Genomic DNA, 21,106 nt, shown 5'->3' with positions numbered 1-21,106 from the left:
AATGAATCCATGGTGAAAATCTTGTGGCTTATGCCCCCTTTGTACCTCTCGTGTCTCCCTGTGTCCTCCTCTGTCCCCCTTATGTCCTCCTATGTCCCCATGTGTCCACCTCTGTCCTCCTATATGCCCCTTTGTGTCCCCCTTGTGTCTTCTTCTCTGCCCATTTGTGTGTCTGCATGGGCACAGTATAGGGATTTATTTTGGATGCAGGGCTAGCATTTTCAGCCTAGTAGAGGTGGTGCACGCCTGGGCAATTAACCAGTCAATTACAGCATGTTTTTAGGGATGCGCAATCACCCGACTTCCTTTTCTTATTTTTGTGATAGTATTTAACTACCAGGTTAGCTGATACCAGCCCATATTTCTGAGTTTCCGGTTTGCATGGTAGGTAATGGTTCATTAGTAGTTATGCATATGATATGCATATGATTTGCATCTGATTTGAATGCAAAGTGTGCAGATAGCTTATTAGAAGTGCTGCACATGTGAGCTGTTGGTCGTTTCGGATGCAGCCTGTTGTAGTATGCGCTGCCCTCTCCTTACCTGAGCTTCCTTTGTCTGTGTTTTGCGACTTTTGAACGTTTCTTCATGTTCTTCTTCGACAGCCGAAGTTGCATTTAAAGCTGCTATTCGAATCTAGTTGAAAAACATCATAAAATAAAATAGTCATGTAGCCTTACAAATAAAATAATTTATGGTCTTTTAAAATGGGGGGAAAAGTGAAATTACCATCTTGAATAATTCTGTTTATCATCACCAGTGCTGCAGACAGTTATCCATTCTAGAAGGAAATTAAAGAAAATTGACACAAGTTACAAAAAGATTCAATTTTAAATTTTTCACAAAGACAATGAATAAACATAAAACTCAGTATTTTCAAATTCAAATAACTTAGATGTATTAATAAGAGACCTGAAATATACCCAACACACCACAGGCTAGCTCAAACTTTGCTACTAGCCCATCAATTTGAAAGGAAAATCTGAAGGCACCAAGAAATGGAATTTAACTGATGTCTCAAACAAGTTTTTTTTAAAGTTTTTATGAAATTGGGGCTTCACTAGTGTCTTTCAGCCACCCAGAAAGGCAGGATTAACAGCTGAACCTCAGGGTTACTTCAAAGAAGACTCTCTCCAGGAATCCTACTCTAAAACCTTCACAACAAAAATAGTAACACTTCCACATTTAAAAAGGTTCTTATCTATGCTTAGGGAACCTAAACTGAGAAGGATATGGATTTTTCCTTTTAAAATAATTTCAGTTGCCCGACTCTCCTGCTGATCCTGTGTCTCTAATACTTTTAGCCACAGCCCCTGAACAAGCATGCAGATTAGGTGCTCTGACTGAAGTCAGACTGGATTAGCTGCATGCTTGTTTCAGGTCTGTGATTCAACCACTGCTGCAGTCATAGAGATCAGCAAGGCTGCCAGGCAACTAGTATGGTTTAAAAGAAAACATCCATATCCTTCTCAGTTTAGGTTCCCTTTAAGGTTCACTTCCACCTGGCCTTTAGGTATCATGGGAGGAGCATAGAGTCCTGGCCAAAAGTTTTGAAACTGTCAAAAATATTGGAAATTAGAAAAGTTGGTGCTTAACTTTTCATAATAGCAATTTGCATATACTCCAGAATGTTATGAAGAGTGTTCAGATGAATTGCATAGTCCTTCTTTGCCATGAAAATTAACTGAATCCTCAAAAAACCTTTCCACTGCATTTCATTGCTGTCATTAAAGGACCTGCTGAGATCATTTCAGTAATCGTCTTGTTAACTCAGGTGAGAATGTTGACGAGCACAAGGCTGGAGATCATTATGTCAGGCTGATTGGGTTAGAATGGCAGACTTGACATGTTAAAAGGATGGTGATGCTTGAAATCATAGATCTTCCATTGTTAACCATGGTGTCAGGCAAAGAAACGCATGCAGCCATCATTGCATTGCATAAAAATGGCTTCACAGGGAAGGATATTTTGGCTACAAAGATTGCACCTAATTCAACAATTAAGGGCCGGTTCACATTACAAATGCGGATGGCCACGCATGCGGAACTCAACGCGTACGAACGCACGCCATCCGCGTTTGTATGCGTTGCGTGGCTGATCCCATCACTGAAAAGTGAATGGGACAGCCGCGCGTTTTTTGCTAAATCTGCGTGCAGCATGCGTTCCCAGACCACACTGGTCCGGAACGCATGCAGTGTGAACATCAGACAGTGCACTCTATGCACTGTCTGATGTCGTGCGTGTCGGCCTCCTGCACGCGTTTCCAAAACGCGGCTGGAAACGCGTGCAGTCTGAACGGGCCCTTATAGGATCATCAAGAACTTCAAGAAAAGGAGGTTCAATTCTTGTTAAGAAGGCTTCAGGGCATCTAAGAAAGTCCAGCAAGCGCCAGGATCGTCTCCTAAAGAGGATTCAGCTGCGGGATCGGAGTGTAACCAGTGCAGAGGTTGCTCAGGAATGGCAGCAGGCAGGTGTGAGCGCATGTGCATGCACAGTGAGGCGAAGACGTTTGCAAGATGGCCTGGTGTCAAGAAGGGCAGCAAAGAAGCCACTTCTCTCCCAAAAAAAAAAAAAAATCAGGGACAGATTGATCTTCAGCAGAAAGTATGGTGAATGGACTGCTGAGGACTGGGGCAAAGTCATATTCTCTGATGAAGCACCTTTCCGATTGTTTGGGGCATGTTGAAAAAGGCTGGTCAGGAGAAGAAAAGGTGAGCGCTACCATCAGTCCTGTGTCATGCCAACAGTAAAGCATCCTGAGACCATTCATGTGTGAGGTTGCTTCTCATCCAAGGGAGTGGGCTCACTCACAATTTTGCCAACACAGCCATGAATAAAGAATGGTACCAAAACACCCTCCACCAGCAACTTCTTCCAACAATCCAACAACAGTTTGAAGAACAATGCATTTTCCAGCACGATGGAGCACCGTGTCATAAGGCAAAAGTGAGAACTAAGTGGCCCGGGGATCAAAACGTTGACATTTTGGGTCCATGGCCTGGAAACGCCCCAGATCCTAATCTCATTGAGAACTTGTGGTCATTGCTCAAGAGGTGGGTGGACAAACAAAAACCAACTAATTCTGAGAAACTCAAAGAAGTGATTATGAAAGTATGGGTTGCTATCAGTCAGGATTTGGCCCAGAACTTGATTGAGAGCATGCCCAGGCGAATTGTAGAGGTCCTGAAAAAGAAGGGCCAACACTGCAAATACTGACTCTTTGCATAAATCTCATGCAATTGTCAATAAAAGCCTTTGAAACGTATGAAGTGAAAAGAAAGTCCAGCAAGCGCCAGGATCGTCTCCTAAAGAGGATTCAGCTGCGGGATCGGAGTGTAACCAGTGCAGAGGTTGCTCAGGAATGGCTGCAGGCAGGTGTGAGCACATCTGCACGACATCTGCACGCACAGTGAGGCGAAAACGTTTGAAGGATGGCCTGGTGTCAAGAAGGGCAGCAAAGAAGCCACTTCTCTCCACACAAAAAAACATCAGGGACAGATTGATCTTCTGCAAAAAGTATGGTGAATGGACTGCTGAGGACTGGGGCAAAGTCATATTCTCCGATGAAACCCCTTTCCGATTGTTTGGGGCATCTGGAAAAATGCTTGTCAGGAGAAAAAAAGGTGTGCGCTACCATCAGTCCTGTGTCATGCCAACAGTAAAGCATCCTGAGACCATTCATGTGTGGGGTTGCTTCTCATCCAAGGGAGTGAGCTCACTCGCAATTTTGCCAGAAAACACAGCCATGAATAAAGAATGGTACCAAAACACCCTCCACCAGCAACTTCTTCCAACAATCCAACAACAGTTTGGTGAAGAACAATGCATTATCCAGCACGATGGAGCACCGTGTCATAAGGCAAAAGTGATAACTAAGTGGCTTGGGGACCAAAACGTTGAAATTTTGGGTCCATGGCCTGTAAACTCCCCAGATCTTAATCCCATTAAGAACTTGTGGTCATTCCTCAAGAGGCGTGTGGACAAACAAGAACCAACTAATTCTGAGAAACTCAAAGAAGTGATTATGAAAGAATGGGTTGCTATCAGTCAGGATTTGGCCCAGAAGTTGATTGAGAGCATGCCCAGTCGAATTGAAGAGGTCCTGAAAAAAAAAAGCCAACACTGCAAATACTGACTCTTTGCATAAATCTCATGTAATTGTCAATAAAAACCTTTGAAACGTATGAAGTGCTTATAATTATATTTCAGTACATCACATAAACAACTGAAACAAAGGTCTAAAAGCAGTTTAGCAGCAAACTTTGTGAAAACTCATATTTTTGACAGTCTCAAAACTTTTGGCCAGGACTGTACAGCGCTGATCTCCTTCCCACATGATCTTTTGAGTGGGGAAAGGCTGAGGGGGCTCACCTGTCATGTGTTCTCCCTTCCACTGTGCCCTATCGAGAGAAGATCTGCATCCAAATGGAGCATGTATTAAGTTACCAAAAAGAAAACTCTGCTCTTTCTGTGAAGGACTAAGTTCCAGCTCAGGAGATAAGCTACCTTTCAGACACTAAAGGGGCCCATACACTGGTTGATTTCAGCCATCGATCGATCGGAAATGGATGCTATCAAATCTATCGATCGATTTGTGGCCAATTTTCGATCAATTTTATATGACAGGATAATCTAGGTCGGTCTGCTGCAGGCAGCAGATCGATGGCCCATAGAGTTGCATTAGATCTAATGGTCCAATAATGCATTTAGATAGATTTCTAATAGATTTCATTCTAAAATCTATTGGAAATCTGCTCCTAGTGTGTGGCACACATCAGATAGATTCCTGTCAGATTCGACTTGACAGGCATCTGACAAATCTATCTGATGGTCGAATCTGCTGTAAATCTATAAGTGTATGGCCACTTTAAGTGCAGTTAACAGATCATAAATATGTAAGTAATCTCATCACACACCTCCATGGAGTTGGGGGGGGGGGGATCTTTATGAGGAGACTAGAGAAGCTGTAACATTAAGTAAAGACTTTAAACTTTTGCTACTTGAAACAATAAATTAAATTGATTAAATAGGACTGCAGTTTAAAGCAATCTGTCTACAAACACACTATTCAGCTTCAGGCCAAGCAGAATGTACGTTTTCTATGGAGATAGGGAGGCCGGAGGATGCATGAGCGCCTCCATGCTGCCCCAGCCTTCCTTCCACTTCCTAAATTAACACTTGGCTTTGGGCTAGAGGGCAGGGCAGGCCAGCAAAGTCAGGGCCATCTCCACACACATTTCCCACCTAGACAATCAAGCATGACCATTTCAGCCAAGGTAAATCCAGACTTACAGCACAACCACAACAAAGTTGGTGACCAAACTGCCGTTTGTAAACAATGCACAACCAGAACATTCCAGTAGACACTTCATGCAATTAAACCTGAATATGGACCAAATTTATTAGTTCGTGAAAGCTGCAGCCTTCTTGTCATTCTGCCATTAGTCAATTTTAGATGATATTAAAGTGCTATGCAACGCAAAATTAAATTTTTGCTCTAACAAACATTACAGCAAAAAATATACACTATAAAAAACATTAAAATATTCATATTAAATGGGAACTTCAGCCTAAACAAACATACTGTCATTAAGTTACATTAGTTATGTTAATTAGAATAGATAGGTAATATAATTTTTTACCCACACTGTTTTAAAAGGCAAATGTTTGTGATTCATGGGGGCTGCCATCTTTGTCATGGGGGTAGCCATCTTTTTTGGTTGAAAGGAGGTGACAAGGAGCAGGAGACACAGTTCCAACTGTCCTGTGTCCTGATAACCCCTCCCAGCTGCACACGCTAGGCTTCAAATGTCAAATTCAAAATGTAAAAAAAAAAAAATTTTGCACCAAAACAGCAGAACGAGAGCAACAACATCAGAAATCCCATCATGCTTTGCACAGCATCAGGGGAAAAAAGCCAGGGCAGTTTTCTTTTGTGCAGCTAAAAATGAGGCTTGGATAAGAGAAACAAAGTTCTGATGCTGTGATACTGTTAAAGAAACACCAGGCCTTTTCAGTGCTGCTGAGTCGATTTTTAGTCCGGAGGTTCACTTTAAGGCAACTGAAGGCATATTTACAATTCACTGAAGTTAATTGATAATCTTGCCTACTGGTACAGAAATTATCAGATTGTCTTGTAATCAAGTAATTGCTGTTCAAAGCAGAGAATGTTGTGCAAGGATGCACAAGGTTTCGGCCAATGTAACTTTTATCAAGTAATATCATCTTGCCATCAGTGGGCAAATCGGCATATTCGCCTATATCAGAACTTCAGTCTTTCGACAGCTACAAAGAGCCTGGACTTTGTGAGTGTGGGCAAATGAAACAATTCAGCACATCTGTTTATAGATTTACCCTCGCTTTGGAGGTTTTCATTATTGTTTGTGTTTACAATGGAGAGATTCACTTATTTCCTGTGGTACCAACCATGAAGTGATTTCCCAATAAAGGCATAGTCAAAAAAAAAAAAAAAAAAAAGACTCCTATTAGACCTACCGGTAATGGAGTTTCTGATTGTCATCCCGGACAACCTGAGATCCGGCCCCGCCGAAGGATCTGTGGAAACACAAATCCGAGAAGATTAAAAGCCCCCGCCCACCCTCCATCCTCAGTGCGTCTGAAAGTATATAAGACTAGAAACACCAAGATGAAGGAAAACATTAAACACCAAAAGGTGAATGTACTAGATCCCTGTGATCTTAACTGAAAAAAAGAAAGGTGCGCAGTCGAGATAGGGAAAGGGTTATAATGTTTGTCCCGGATGACAATCAGAAACTCCATTACCGGTAGGTCTAATAGGAGTCTTTCTCTAATTGTCATCCGGGACAACCTGAGAGATAAACAAGAAAGTCTTTATAACCAGAAAAGACTAACCTAGGGAGGGACCACCGCCTGGAGCACCTTTCTGCCAAACGATTGATCTTGCTGAGACAGTACATCCACTCTGTAGTGCTTGATAAAAGTTGATGCACTTGCCCATGTTGCCGCTTGACAAATCTGTTGAATGGTGGCTCCTGCTCTTTCCGCCCAGGATGTTGACAGAGAACGGGTTGAATGAGCCTTAATATTAGGTGGTAAGGGACAATTACTACCTTCATATGATATAGATATGGTCTGCCTAATCCATCTAGCAATAGTTTGTCTGGATGCCTGCTGCCCCTTATTTTTACCCGAAAATAAGACAAATAGGCTGCTTGACTTCCTAAATTCTCTTGATCTCGAAAGATATACTAGCAGAGATCTCCTTACGTCCAAACAGTGGAACTCTTCCTCCCTACGTCCAGAAGGGTTAACACAAAAAGAAGGAAGAATAATCTCCTGAGACCTATGAAACTCAGAGACTACTTTAGGAAGATAGGTTGGATCTATTCTGAGCCTGACACTATCAGGGCAAATGATTAGAAAAGGATCTTTGATAGATAATGCCTGTAAATCACTTATACGTCTAGCTGATGTAATTGCGATAAGAAATGACAATTTCAAGGTAAGAAATTTCATCTCAATCTCCTCAATGGGTTCAAAGGGCGCCTTTGTTAGACTCTTGAGAACCAAGGACAAATCCCACTGCGGAAATACTTTCTGTCTTACTGGTGTAGACCTCTGTAATGCTTTGAAGAAATTTTTTACCAACTCTTCCTGCGCTAGATGCCTATCCAATAGTATCGAAAGTGCTGAACATTGAACCTTAAGGGTACTAAGTGCCAACTTCATGTCTGACCCTTCCTGAAGAAACTCTAAAACTGAACTAGTCAGATTCTGATTTCTAGTTCTAGTTCCACACCAGGCTAGATAAACTTTCCAAACCTTTCGGTATATCTTCTGAGTTACCGGCTTTCTACATTTCATTACAGTGTCAATTACCTTCTCTGAAAGACCCTTATTCCTCAAGATTACCCTTTCAGGATCCAGGCGGCCAGTTTGAATAACTGTGGCCTGGGGTGGATGAGAGGACCCTGGATTAGCAGATCCGGCCGAGCTGGCAGAAGAAAAGGTGGACCCACTGACCACCTCCGCAGGGTCGCATACCATGGCCGTTTTGGCCATAGTGGAGCTATCAGGATCATGTTCCCCCCCTCCCTTTGAAATTTCCCCAACACCTGAGGCAGCAGCACTGTTGGAGGAAATGCATAGGAAAGGTTGAAGTCCCAAGGGAGGCTGAGGGTGTCCAACCACAGAGATCTCTGGCACTTGTGCAGGAAGAAAAATTGTTCCGCCTTTGCATTCGTTGGGGATGCAAAGAGATCTACCTCTGGGATACCGAATTTGTCTGTCACCATCTGGAAAACCTCCGGATGAAGTTCCCATTCTGACTGATTCACCCGATGACGACTTAAAAAATCTGCCTCTACATTGAGAGTCCCCTTTATGTGGATAGCAGACAAAGATAGAACCTGAGGTTCTATCCAGTCCAGAGTCTCCGAGCATAGGCGCCTGAGTTCGACTGATCTCGTGCCTCCCTGCTTCGAAAGATAAGCCACCGTCGTGATGTTGTCGGAAAAAACTAACACGTGCTTTCCTTCTATCAGGGATTGAAAAGATAGAAGTGCTTCCTGCACTGCCAGTAACTCTCTGAAGTTGGACGATTTCTTTGCAATTTGCTGTGTCCAATGCCCCTGAGCATGATGGCCCAACACTGTTGCGCCCCATCCCCAAGAGCTTGCGTCTGTAAAAAATTTTATTGGTTCTTCCTGTCTCCAAAGACGTCCCTTGGTTAGATTCTGAGAGTCCAACCACCAGACCAGCCTGGACCTCACTTCCTCTGGGATAGATATCTGTAAGTCCAGGGAATGTTTGGACCCGTCCCAATTCGCTAAAAGCAGAGACTGGAGATCTCTGCCGTGGTGTTGGGCCCAGGTGACTGCCGGGATGGATGCAGAGAACAACCCTAGAACTCGCATGATCTGGCGGAGGGAACTCCTCTGCTGACTGCATAACAGATCTACTTCCCTTTGGATCTTTACAATTTTCTCGGGTGGTAAGTAGATCTTCCTCTCTATAGAATTTATCCTGTACCCCAAAAATACAATCTCCTGTACTGGGTTCAGGGCTGATTTCTCGTAATTTATTATCCATCCCACCTGGGATAAAAGAGAAATCACTGTATCTCTGTGAGCTCTGGTCAGAGCCTCTGTTTCTGCAAACACCAGGAGATCGTCCAGGTACGGGACGATCGCTATTCCCTGCAATCTCAAAATCTTCATGACCTCCGCTAATACCTTTGTGAATATTCGGGGTGCTGAAGCTATCCCAAAGGGAAGGGCCTGAAATTGAAAATGTCGAATCTGGCAATGAGACCTGATTGCGAACCTCAAAAATCTTTGATGGCTGGAAAAAATGGAAATGTGCAGATATGCGTCGCAAAGATCTATTGACACAAAATATTCCATGCCCTGTAATAGAGCTCTCACTGAATAAATGCTTTCCATCCTGAACCTCTTTTATGTCAGGAATGGGTTGAGAGACTTCAGATTCAGAATGAATCTGAATTCTCCATTCGCTTTCTTTACTAGAAAGACATGGGAATAGTAACCCTGGAATACTTCTTCCTGGGGTACTGGAATTATAACTTTCTTCTCTAAAAGTTTCAGAATTTCTATCTCCAGACCGTGTCCATGACTTCCTTTAGGATATTGGGAGTCTGGGAGGCCACAATAGCATCTATACAAGCCTGACATAAATTTCTTGGAGCTTCTAAGGCTATTTTACTATTACATAAGCTACATCTTTTGTATTTAGGCTGGTTGGATGTAGTAGTAGTAGTTTTAGGCTCAGATCTTGTCTGTAAATACAAAAGGAACAAAAGACAGGGTACTGAGATGCCATCCTATACATTCAATGCCAAATGTGGTAGTAGGAAAAAACCGTATCCTCCAACTGGAGGCTTACCCCACTGGCCCCTGATGGCAGGACCTGCGAAGAGGATCTGGGAGCAGAGCCCGCCGCCTCCGCTTCACGCTGCTGCTGAGGCTGCTCTCCCCTCTGAGACTGCGACATCTCACCGCCGTGCCGCTTGCAGGTCTGATCAGAGACGCCAGGAGCACGCTGTTTTACTTCCTGGCTCTCCAAAGTTCCTCCTCCACGCCCACGTCAGACGCCACGCGACGTCTGACCTCACGCCGGCGTCTAATCAGCTGCTCGGATGCGCCTTGCAGAGCCGGCGTCTGATGGAGGAGGCGCGGCGTAACGGCTATACACCACACGGAAGCCGAACACCGCTCCAGGAGGTCTGCAGTCCGCGTTGCCTCCTGCTGTCCGCTAAGAGCTGCCCAAACCTCCTGCATAATCACGCTCACCCTCCGGTGAGTCCACAGAAAAACAAAAAAACGGGAGCTTTGCTTCCTAGGTGTTTCCGTGGCGGAAACACAGATGAACTGAGGATGGAGGGTGGGCGGGGGCTTTTAATCTTCTTGGATTTGTGTTTCCACAGATCCTGGGCGGGGCCGGATCTAAGGTTGTCCCGGATGACAATTAGAGAAAAAACCTTGCTTAAGTTCCTGCCTTGTTTAAAGGAGAACTGTAGTGAGAAGTATATAGAGGCTGCCATATTGATTTCATTTTAAGCAATACCAGTTACCTGGCAGCCCTGCTGAGCTATCTGCCTGCAGAATCACACCAGAAACAAGCATGCAGCTAATCTTGTCAGATCTGACAAAAATGTCAGAAATGCCTGATCTACTGCATGCTTGTTCAGGGTCTAGGGCAAAACGTATTAGAGGCAGGATAGCCAGGCAACTGGTATTGCTTAAAAGGAATCCAATATGGCAGCCTCTATATACCTCTCACTACAGTTCTCCTTTAAAGCACACCTGAACGAATATGGATATGGAGACTGGCTATTTCCTTTTAAACAATGCAAATTGCCTCGCTGCCCTACTAAGCCTCTCTGCCTCTTTTTTACTTTTATACTTTTTTATACTTTTATCCATAGACCCTAAATAAGCATGCAGACGAGAGGTTTCTGACTGAAGTCTGACTGGATTAGCTGCATGCTCTCAGGTGTGTGACTCAGACACCACTGCAGCCATAGAGATAAGCAGGACAGCCAAGCAACTGGTAAGGTTGAAAAGAAAACAAATATGGCAGCCACCATATCCCTCTCAGTTCAGGTGTACTATAAAAAACAAGCTTGAGTTTTGAATTGCTTCTGAGCTGTAGATTTTGAGCAGCATGTCCCTGAATCAGCATGATAAAGGCAGGTGAAGTGTTTACATACCCTATAGGTGGCCACACAGCAGAATTAAGTCATTTGAAATTTAAATATCAGCAGCAGATTGACTGATGTGATTGAAAAGTGGAAAGATTACATGATTACATTTTCTGCCACTCCCAGCCAAAATTCAACAAAACTGAATCATGCCTCTAAAAGTTGTGTGGTTGCCTTTTAATCAAACTTAATAATTTATAATAAGTTAAAAAAAAAGGTACTATTCCGTTAGCCGGGCGCAACCACTAGGTGGCGTTAATTACTATTCCCCCTCCAGGCCGCCATGGGTAGTAGGGAAAGATGCAACTCTGCTGCGAGTTTTATCGCCACCTAGTGGTTGCGCCCGGCTAACGGAAAAGAACCAAAAAATAAAATAAACAGATTTAAAGTGGTCTAACACCCAGCATTTCAACTTTGCTTTAAAAGATTGCTTACAGCTTATAAACTATTATGCGAGATGTTTTTTTTAGCAGAAATTCACTGAATGGATTAAACATGACATTTTAGTGCTGCATTTAGCTAGAAATTCTCCTCCGTGCTTGCTTGTTTAGTTACAAATGTATCTATCTACAATGTAACAAACAAACACTGCTCTGAGAGAACAAAGAGGGCTTCCCCGGCAGGCTTTTCAAAGGTCTATTTGTATTACAAATAAAGATACATTTTGTAACTAAAGATAAAAACAGATGCGGATTCCTAGTTAAATCCAACACTAAAATGTCATGTTTAACCGATTCAGTGAATTTCTGCTTAAAAAACAAATCTGGCATAATAGTTTGTAAGCTGTAAGCAATCTTTTAAAGCAAAGTTGTAATGCTGGGTGTTAAACCGCTTTAATAGCCAATTACTGCATTCTAAAGAACATACAGCATTCTGAAGTCAAGTGATGTATGTTTGGGAATAACGGTCTATGTTATGGAGACCTACATAATGAAAGAAAATGAAACGAAACAATGAAATAAACAGTATGTTGCTATCTTTACATCAACTCAATAATACTGTGGAATAATATTCTCATTCCCTTTACCATATAGCTAAATCACAACACACATGGATGATATCAGCTAATGAATACCTCTGCAGCTAGCAACATACATAAATCCATGGTACATTAAATCATATGTGTATGCAATATGAACATACATAAAAATAAGTCTTTGTCTCTTCTCATCTTTCCAGCAGACCTATACGGGTGCAATCCTGCGGCATCCATGTGACCCAGAGGTGTACTGTGCATGTTCCGCAGCTGGCAGGGGATTGTAGAGCTAAGAATGGGGCCTTAGGGATCTTCTTGACATGAGAAGGTCCCCAAGGAGTTTGATAGGATAGCAGGTGTTTTCTAGGCTGAGTGTTACTGTACATGCCGCAGAGAGGAGGGGTGCTGTGCAGCAAGCCTTTGGCTACATTTCCACTCGCAATGTGGATTTTTGTATAAATGTTTTCACACAAAGGTTTCTGGTCAACAAGTGCATTACCGGTATTCAACAGCTGCACAAAGGAAAAATGCAAAAGGCTGTCAAGTTTTCTCTGCACATGAAAGAATGCACGTCCAGGGGTGGTGACCTGGCTAGCACCAGGCAGCAAAGTAGCCCACCACCCATTAGGGGTGCTGGTGAAGACCCTTGCTCGCTTATACTCCACATCCTGGCTCTGCCTGTAGCTATTACCAGTGACAGGATCCATAGAACCCTGACAGCAGGGCTGTGGAGTCGGTACAAAAATCATCCAACTCCTCAGTTTATGACTCCACCAACCCCGACTTCTCTACTTTGCATATAAAAATCTTGCAGATTGATAGTATGTAACATAAAAGACATTTCATCACTGCCAAAGCTTAGGCATTTTAAAGCTATAATAAGAAGCCATCTGCTTTTGGGAACAAAACAACTACCCGGTCAGCCATAACAGCCTATCATTGCCAAAGTGAATGCCTCAACATGTAATACGTATAATAAAATTCACCAGAGTCCCATATCAGCCAGGTTCCACCGTGTAGCCCCACCCCCTTGCAGAAAAGGGCCTGTACCTTTTCTATATCTGATATAGAAATGGCCAGCACCATTTTCTGCAAGGATCTATGCACCTGAACCCAGGTGTTACAGGGTCCCAGTGAATCTTATTAAACAGACAATGGCCTCAATTCACTAACCTTAACTCTTCTGAGCTGTTTTACAGTTATCACCATGGTGATATAATTGTGATAACTGTAAAACAGCTCAGAAGAGTTATTAAAGACAGGAGTTAAGGTTAGTGAATTGGAGCCAATGTGCTGGGGCATTCAAACTTTTAAAGAGGAGCTGTTAGGTATAGGGTTTCAGAGAAAAAAAAACACCTATATCAGTAGCTAAATATTGGCTGTACTTACATTACATATGCATTTCACTGTCCACGTTTGTATTTCACAGAATTTTTATATAGTATTTGCAGAGAATGATGCTCCTGACAGCTCATGGCAGGTTCCATGTTTGTCTGTCTCCTATGAAGCCAATTGTGTCGTCATGTCCTGCCTGCTTCCTGATGATTCACTCACACAAAAGATCCAGAATGAATAACACTACTGTGCAGTGAATATTGATTAGCCATGTGGCTAGGAACAATAGCGGACTCCTGCAGTGTACTCTGCCCCGAGATTTTTCACTGCTACTCTGTTGTAACATGAGCCTGTACTTTCTCACTAGCAGCCGAGGGGAGGACCCAAGCAGCCCCAGAATGCTTTGCAGTATGGTATGCGGCCTTTCGTCCTTTTGAGAGCTTGGGTCTAACAGCTTTGCTGATAAGCACACATTAAAAGTAAGAGAGATTTTTAACTTCAGTATTGCCTTTTTGGCTTCCTTCTAAACTGTTTAACACAGGAGAATAGAGGTTTAAATTAGCTTTTGCAGCCTGACAGTTACTCTTTAAGCATTAGCGTACCTCTGTGCTTCTTTTCTGTACAACAGAAACTCTGTGAACAGAGTTGCTCTTTAACTAAACTTAGGATATACTGGTAATTGAAGAGATTCTGTTAAATTGAAACTGAAGTGAAAATAAACTTATGATATAATGAATTGTATGTGTAGTACAGCTAAGAAATAGAACATCAGTAGCACAAATATGAGTCTCATTGTTTCCAGAACAGGAAGAGTTAAAACACTTCACTTGTTATCTATGCAAAAGAGTTTCTCTGAGCTCTCTGACTAATTTAGTTAGAGAGCAGTGCTATTTTCTGAAGCACCTATACATCAAAGAAACAATGAAAGAACACTTTAAAGAGAACCCGAGGTGTGTTTAAAGAATGTTATCTGCATACAGAGGCTGGATCTGCCTATACAGCCCAGCCTCTGTTGCTATCCCAAACCCCACTAAGGTCCCCCTGCACTCTGTAATCCCTGTATAGGCAGATCCAGCCTCTGTATGCAGATAATATTCTTCAAACCCACCTCGGGTTCTCTTTTAGATAAGATTTTACTGCAGAGAAGTTCAGAGAGTCATTAGTTCTGCACCGTCTTAGAGTTTAAAATGCAGAGTGTAGTTTGTAAACTGCAAATATTAGAGAATGATGCAATGTTATAAAATAAAAAAATAAAAAATTACATACCTGAAAATAAAAATATGAGACTCTTATTTTCTACTAATGTTCTTATCAGTACTACACATACAATTCATTATATCATAAGTTTTTTTCGCTTCTGTGCCACTTTAAATCGAATTGCAAAGTAGCCCTAGGTAGGATACATGTAGAGGGTGCAGACAAGAACTAAGAACATCAATCAGGTCCTAGGTGATCTAACTGTGGGTACATCAAAGGGCTCTTTTCTACTCATTTCTGACAGGTTGTGAATTCACCGGCTGTCAGCTGCTCCTGTCCATTCCTCGGGCGCTTGCTAGCGCTCTGCACAGGTGGCGGACACGGGGTGCTGAACTGCTTGACAAACGAGCCATGCAAAAGAGCCCTGATAGCGATGTGCAGGTACTCTGCAAGAGAATAAAAGGATTCTTCCTCTATTTACAGGGGTCCCCAACCACCGGGCCGTGGTCCACTGCCGGTCCGTGGGCCGTTTTCTGCTGGTCTCGCTCCCATCCCCCCGTGGCCTCCGCTAATGATACCTTAGCTGGCAGCCGCTTCCTCTTTCATATTTCTCTGTCCGCCCCTCTCCTCCATGCCCGTCTTTTTATTCACAGCAGCGCGTCCCCTGGCTGCTGTGAACAAGCAGGAAGCAGGGCAGCGATTCCCCTGGTAACAGCATATACATCACCGCTACAGGAAGCTCCTTCCTGCTTATTCACAGCAGCCGGGGGACGCGCTGCTGTGAATGAAAAGACGGGCATGGAGGAGAGGGGCAGACAGAGCAATATGGAAGAGGAAGTGGCCGCCAGCTAAGGTATCACGAGGGGGGGGGGGGGGGAGGGGTAGCTACCTATACTGGAGTTACTATACTCCCTATAGTGGGACAACTATACTGGATCAACTATACTCCCTATACTGGGGCAGCTATACTCCCTATACTGGGGCAGCTATACTCCCTATACTGGGGCAGCTATACTCCCTATACTGGGGCAGCTATACTCCCTATACTGGGGCAACTATACTCCCTATACTGGGGCAACTATACTCCCTATACTGGGGCAACTATACTCCCTATACTGGGGCAACTATACTCCCTATACTGGGGCAACTATACTCCCTATACTGGGGCAACTATACTCCCTATACTGGGGCAAGCCCAGTGTGGAAGCACCCCGAGACTGACCATGTTTATACGCACAAAGAGAATGCTTGCAATTTATGTTTAGGCTCCTTTTCCACTTCCAAGCACAATCGCAGATGCGTTTGTGCTTGCAAGAGCTTTTTCCATTTGACGTGATTGCGACGTTAACCGTCGAGAGGGAAATGCATTCGCAATATTAATCACGCAGCACTACGATCACGATTAGCAAAAAACATCGAAACATGCTAATGGAAAAAAGAACCCCGCAATTTACATGTAAATCGTGGCAAGTAGGAAGGGGCCCTTATACTCAGTTCTGTGTCAGTTATTAGAAATGGTCATCACCACCAGTTTTGGCTAAAAGGTGCCCATTAATGGTGCAATTTTTTAACCAAATGTGATCTTTCAAGCGATTTGAATGATCGAATTGCATAGAAAATTGCACAGAAAATTCACCATTTATGAAGGCAATAAGAAACGATTGCTAAATAGGATAAAATCAATCCGAAAGTTGGAAAGAATCGTTCAGTAAATGTGAACAATCGATAATTGCCTTCCAATTAGTTAAGACCATTCAAATCACATTGAAAGATCACATTTAGTGAAAAATTGTACCGTTAATGGGCACCTTAAAGAGAATCTGTGACCAAGAATTGAACTTCATCCCAATCAGTAGCTGATACCTCATTTTACTTGAGAAATCTATTCCTTTTCACAAATGGATCAGGGGGCTCTGTATGGCTGATATTGTGGTGAAACCCCTCCCACAAGAAACTCTGAGGACTATGGTACTCCTGGCAGTTTCCTGTCTGTGAACCTTGTTGCATTGTGGGAAATAGCTGTTTACAGCTGTTTCCAACTGCCAAAAAAACATGCAGCAGCTACATCACCTGCCAACAGTAAAAATGTCACCATGTAATAAATGTGAGAATGTAAATCAGGGATTTAAAAGATTTTACAATGGGCAAACACTGACTAAATCATTTATACATAATTATTGTAAAAATGAAGCACTTTTTATGACATTATTTTCACTGGAGTTCCTCTTTAAGATTGACCATGTTTATACTCAGTTTTGTGTCAGTTATTAGAAATGGTCATCACCACCGGTTTCCGCTAACAGTCATTTCTCCAATCTACATAATCTGTTCTTATACTATTAGTGCCACTGAAAATGGGGATTAAACTACAAAAATTACTCTCATCCATGCTTAAAATAAACGACCTATCTATGGACTGAATGCACGAAGCAATGGTAAAATTGTGATAGTAATAATGGCAGGGGGCCGTCGCATTACCCTATTAGTACAACGCGCATCACCAGAGATATGCGAGTGTTGCTATGGTAACTTGCAGTGCACAAGTGGAGTACATCACATTACTCTAGTAACACACTGCTTTATGCATCAGGCCACGAACACTTTCATTCCAGCGCAGGAGACTTGGGCGCAGCAGTGAGTAACTTCAGCACTGTCACAAGTCGGAGCTGAAGTTACATATAAAACACTATAATTCAGGCCTCCAGCAATCGCTGGAAGCCGAATTATTTCATTCCCCACCATCCATGCGGCCTGGAGGGGGAATAGTAATTAATACGGCCAGGACTTGTGCAGCATTAGGATCAGCCATATACCGGCTGTATCCTGCGCCCAAGTCTCCCGCACCGATTCCTCTCGTATGCTAAGAACCATATCTATCTATCATTGTTTTTAGGGCTCTTTACACTGTAAAACACAAACTCAATGCGATCGCATTTGCGTTTTTCAATGTGATTTTTCAGCGATTGCATTTTGTGAATTTCATTTGGACAGCAGGAATCGCGGGCAAAATGCAACATCCATGCAACTGCGATTTAAAAAAAATCACATTGCAATTGTAAACACACTAACAAACTATTATACCTAATTTTCTTTATTTCTGCAAAGCCCTTACGTTTTGTAATACATATGCAATCAGGAGCGCATCGCAAATTGCACCAAAAATGCAGGCAAAATTAACCACTTCAGCCCTCAGTCGTGTTTCACTTTATGATCCAAGCAATTTTCACCTCCCATTCATTCGCCTAGACTTACCACGACTTTATCACAATGAACTGATCTATATCTTGTTTTTTCCTGCCACCAATTAGGCTTTCTTTGGGGGGTACATTTTGCTAGAGTCTACTTTACCGTAAATGCATTTTAACAGGAAGAATAGAAAAAAAACGGAAAAAATCTAATTATTTCTCAGTTTTCGTCCATTATAGTTTTAAAATAATACATGCCTCCATAATTAAAACCGACGTATTGTATTTGCCTAATAGTCCCGGGTATTACACAGTTTAAATATGTCCCTATCACAATGAATTGCAACAATATTTTATTTGGAAATAAAAGTGAATTTTTTCCGTTTTGCATCCATGATGCACTATTTAAGCTTGTAAATAGTGATTATTTACAAGCTTATAAAAAAATGGAAAATAGAATATTTCATCTTTACATGGATATTTAAAACGTTTAGACCCTTAGGTAAATATTTACTTTTTTATTGTAATTTTTTTTTTCTATTAAACATTTTATTTGGGTATTTTTGCAAGGGTGGGATGTAAATAGTAATTTTTTTTATTGTAAAAATGTGTTTATTTTTTTAATGTAGATGTAGTTTTACTATTTGGCCACAAGCTGGCAACCATGAGTTGTTTACATTACGTCACTCTAAGCGTAACATGTGCTTAGAGGGTGTGGGGGGGACGTAAGAGGCAGAAAGAGCGAGGCTTCCGAGAGAAGCCGTCGATTTTTTTGCCGGGGAAAGGGATCAATGTTCGCGGCACCATGTCCCGATTCATTGATTCCCTGGCTAACGAACCACGGCCCGGGAGCATGCTTGCATGCGCACCATCGGCCACGGGAGCACACATGCAGCCTATATTATATGATCCAAAAGGCCAAAGTAGTTAAAGAGGCCTTGTACAGGTATTAGCTGGGCAGTTGGCATGAAGACACCTAGTGCCAGCATTAGCATGAGACACCTGCACATGACCGCCTGGCAGGTGACAGTTGGAAGATCTCTAGAGAGGGAGCAGACAGACAGGAATCACATCGCCCTAAATGTTATCTCTAACTCTACAGTTTTCCTAAAAAAACACACACAGCTCTAATATATTTCTGCAAGAACAGACCACAGTGATGGCCACAAGGTAAGTGGAGATTTTCATGTATGGGAGGCAGAGCAGGATCATCCACCAGGAAATCTAGGTTGGTGCCTGGGGCCTAGTGGGTGTCATGGGGCCTAACTGAACACCTTCTCTGGCCTCTGTTATTTCAGATTACCACAAGGGGGGCAAATCAACTACCTTGCCTAGGGCCCCATTACATATTAATCCATTTCTGATGGGAGGTCTTATTAATACTGTATAGCAAGGAATGGGATAGGAATATGTAGCATGTCTGTCTATAGCCCAGTGTACCTTATAGGCCCTAAATATTTTCGAACACATTCCCTTCTCCTCTTTGCTTCTCAGGTGTCCCTCTCTTGGGTCCTTTTGTGTAAGTAATTAGGCAGGCAGATTTGCCCGTATAGGCTCGGGCCTAGAGGTGTTGGTGTTCCAGGGGTGGCTGACTCACACTGAACAGTGCATAAATACCTGCCCATGCATTGCCCCAGACCCAGGGGCGCCTGGTCCACCAAGCAGTCCGCCTGGGGTTGCCGTGCGGGGGGAGGGGGGGACACACCGTGCCCATACCCCGCTCCAGATTGTGGGACCCCCCGTGGTGAACTACCTTGCGGTGTCTAATAGGCGCCACGGCAGTCCACTGCACGAAGCTCACCTCAGCCTGCAGAGTCTTCCGGCAGGCAGAGCAGGGCTACAGGAAGATGGCGTCCAAAGCCCAGTCTGGAGACTATTTGTGTCTCAGTACAGGGCTTCGGGCGTCATCTTCCCGTAGCCCTGCTCTGCCTGTGTCAGTGCGGGACTTTCGCAGTGGCTGGCTGCAGAAAAACATCGGGGGATCTGTGCACCGAGAGAAGAGTCTTCTACAGGTGAGTAAATGGTTTTTTTTTGGTTTTTTTTTACAGGGCACATTATTTTCTTGGTGAAATGCTGCCCACATTACAATTATTTTCTAGTGAAACATTGCTGTATTATGAGTATTTTCTAGTGAAACATTGCTGTGTTATGATTATTTTCTGGTGAAACATTGCTGCATTTAGATTATTTTCCTGGTAAAAGATGGCACATTATGATTATTTTCTGGTGAAACATTGGCGCATTAGGATTACTTTCTGGTGAAACATTGCTGCATTATGATTATTTTCGGGTGAAAGATTGGCGCATTATGATTATTTTCTGGTGAAACATTGCTGAATTAGAATTATTTCTAGTAAAAGATTGGCGGCGTTATGATCATTTTCTGGTGAAACATTGCTGCATTATGATTATTACCAGTAAAGATTGAAGCATTATGATTATTTTCTGGTGAAACATTGCCACATTACGATTATTCTCATGGGGGGGGGGGGGGACACGTGGGACCACAGGTTTTCTCGCCTGGAGTGACAAAATGGCTAGACATGCCCCTGCCCAGAGTTCTTCTGCAGTCGCCAATCACATACTCTTCTCCTAATCCCATGGCTGCCATAAGTTTTATGCAGGGAATACCCCAGTGGTGGGCCTATGAACGGGAGCTTTACATTTTAACTTGTATAGAGGCCCCACAGGGAGCATTCAAGTAAACCTTTTACCTCCTTAGCGGTAACCCCGTGTGTGACACGGGTAAGCCGCCGGAGGGTGCCGCTCAGGCCCTGCTGGGCCGATTTACATAATTTTTTTTATGCTTTTTTCTTCTCACGCTTTTGAAATCTAAAAAAAAAGCAAAGCTATTCTCACACACGACGCAATGTCCTTCTGTCCGCATCTTTCTGATACCACAGACAAGGTAATAAAAAAAAACGTGCATTTCATAAACACGTCATTTCCGATCGTATCAAAAGAAACATTTCTACCTTCGATTTCTTCAACAACCCAATTTTATGATTATCCGATCTTATTTTCCAATATTTCCTACAATCGAACATGTGTGTGGTATATGGATGAAATGATCTGAATTTTCACACAACCCAAAAAAAAGATCGTAATTCTCGAATCGAAAAAAAAACAAGAAAAAATTGTATGGTGTGTGGCCACCTTTAGACTGGCCTAAACTCGGCCACTTTAATCCATCTCTGGTGCCCACAGCGT

The 21,106-nt window shown here is 42.9% G+C and overlaps 1 protein-coding gene across 1 annotated transcript in view; it reads right to left on the bottom strand.

The window, feature by feature from the left end:
• The window catches only part of CABIN1 (calcineurin binding protein 1), a 306,607-nt gene that overhangs the window by 280,060 nt on the left and 5,441 nt on the right, over positions 1–21,106 (bottom strand). The window contains 2 exon segments of the mRNA XM_068238192.1: positions 544–636; positions 730–781. Of these exon segments, the coding sequence (XP_068094293.1) occupies positions 544–636; positions 730–732 (96 nt within the window). The 5' untranslated portion in view covers positions 733–781.

Source organism: Hyperolius riggenbachi, chromosome 1 (genome assembly GCF_040937935.1).
Source record: "Hyperolius riggenbachi isolate aHypRig1 chromosome 1, aHypRig1.pri, whole genome shotgun sequence".
Lineage (NCBI taxonomy): Eukaryota > Metazoa > Chordata > Amphibia > Anura > Hyperoliidae > Hyperolius > Hyperolius riggenbachi.
The sequence above is the reverse complement of the archived record's forward strand: the minus strand, read 5'-3'. Positions and strand labels throughout refer to the sequence as shown.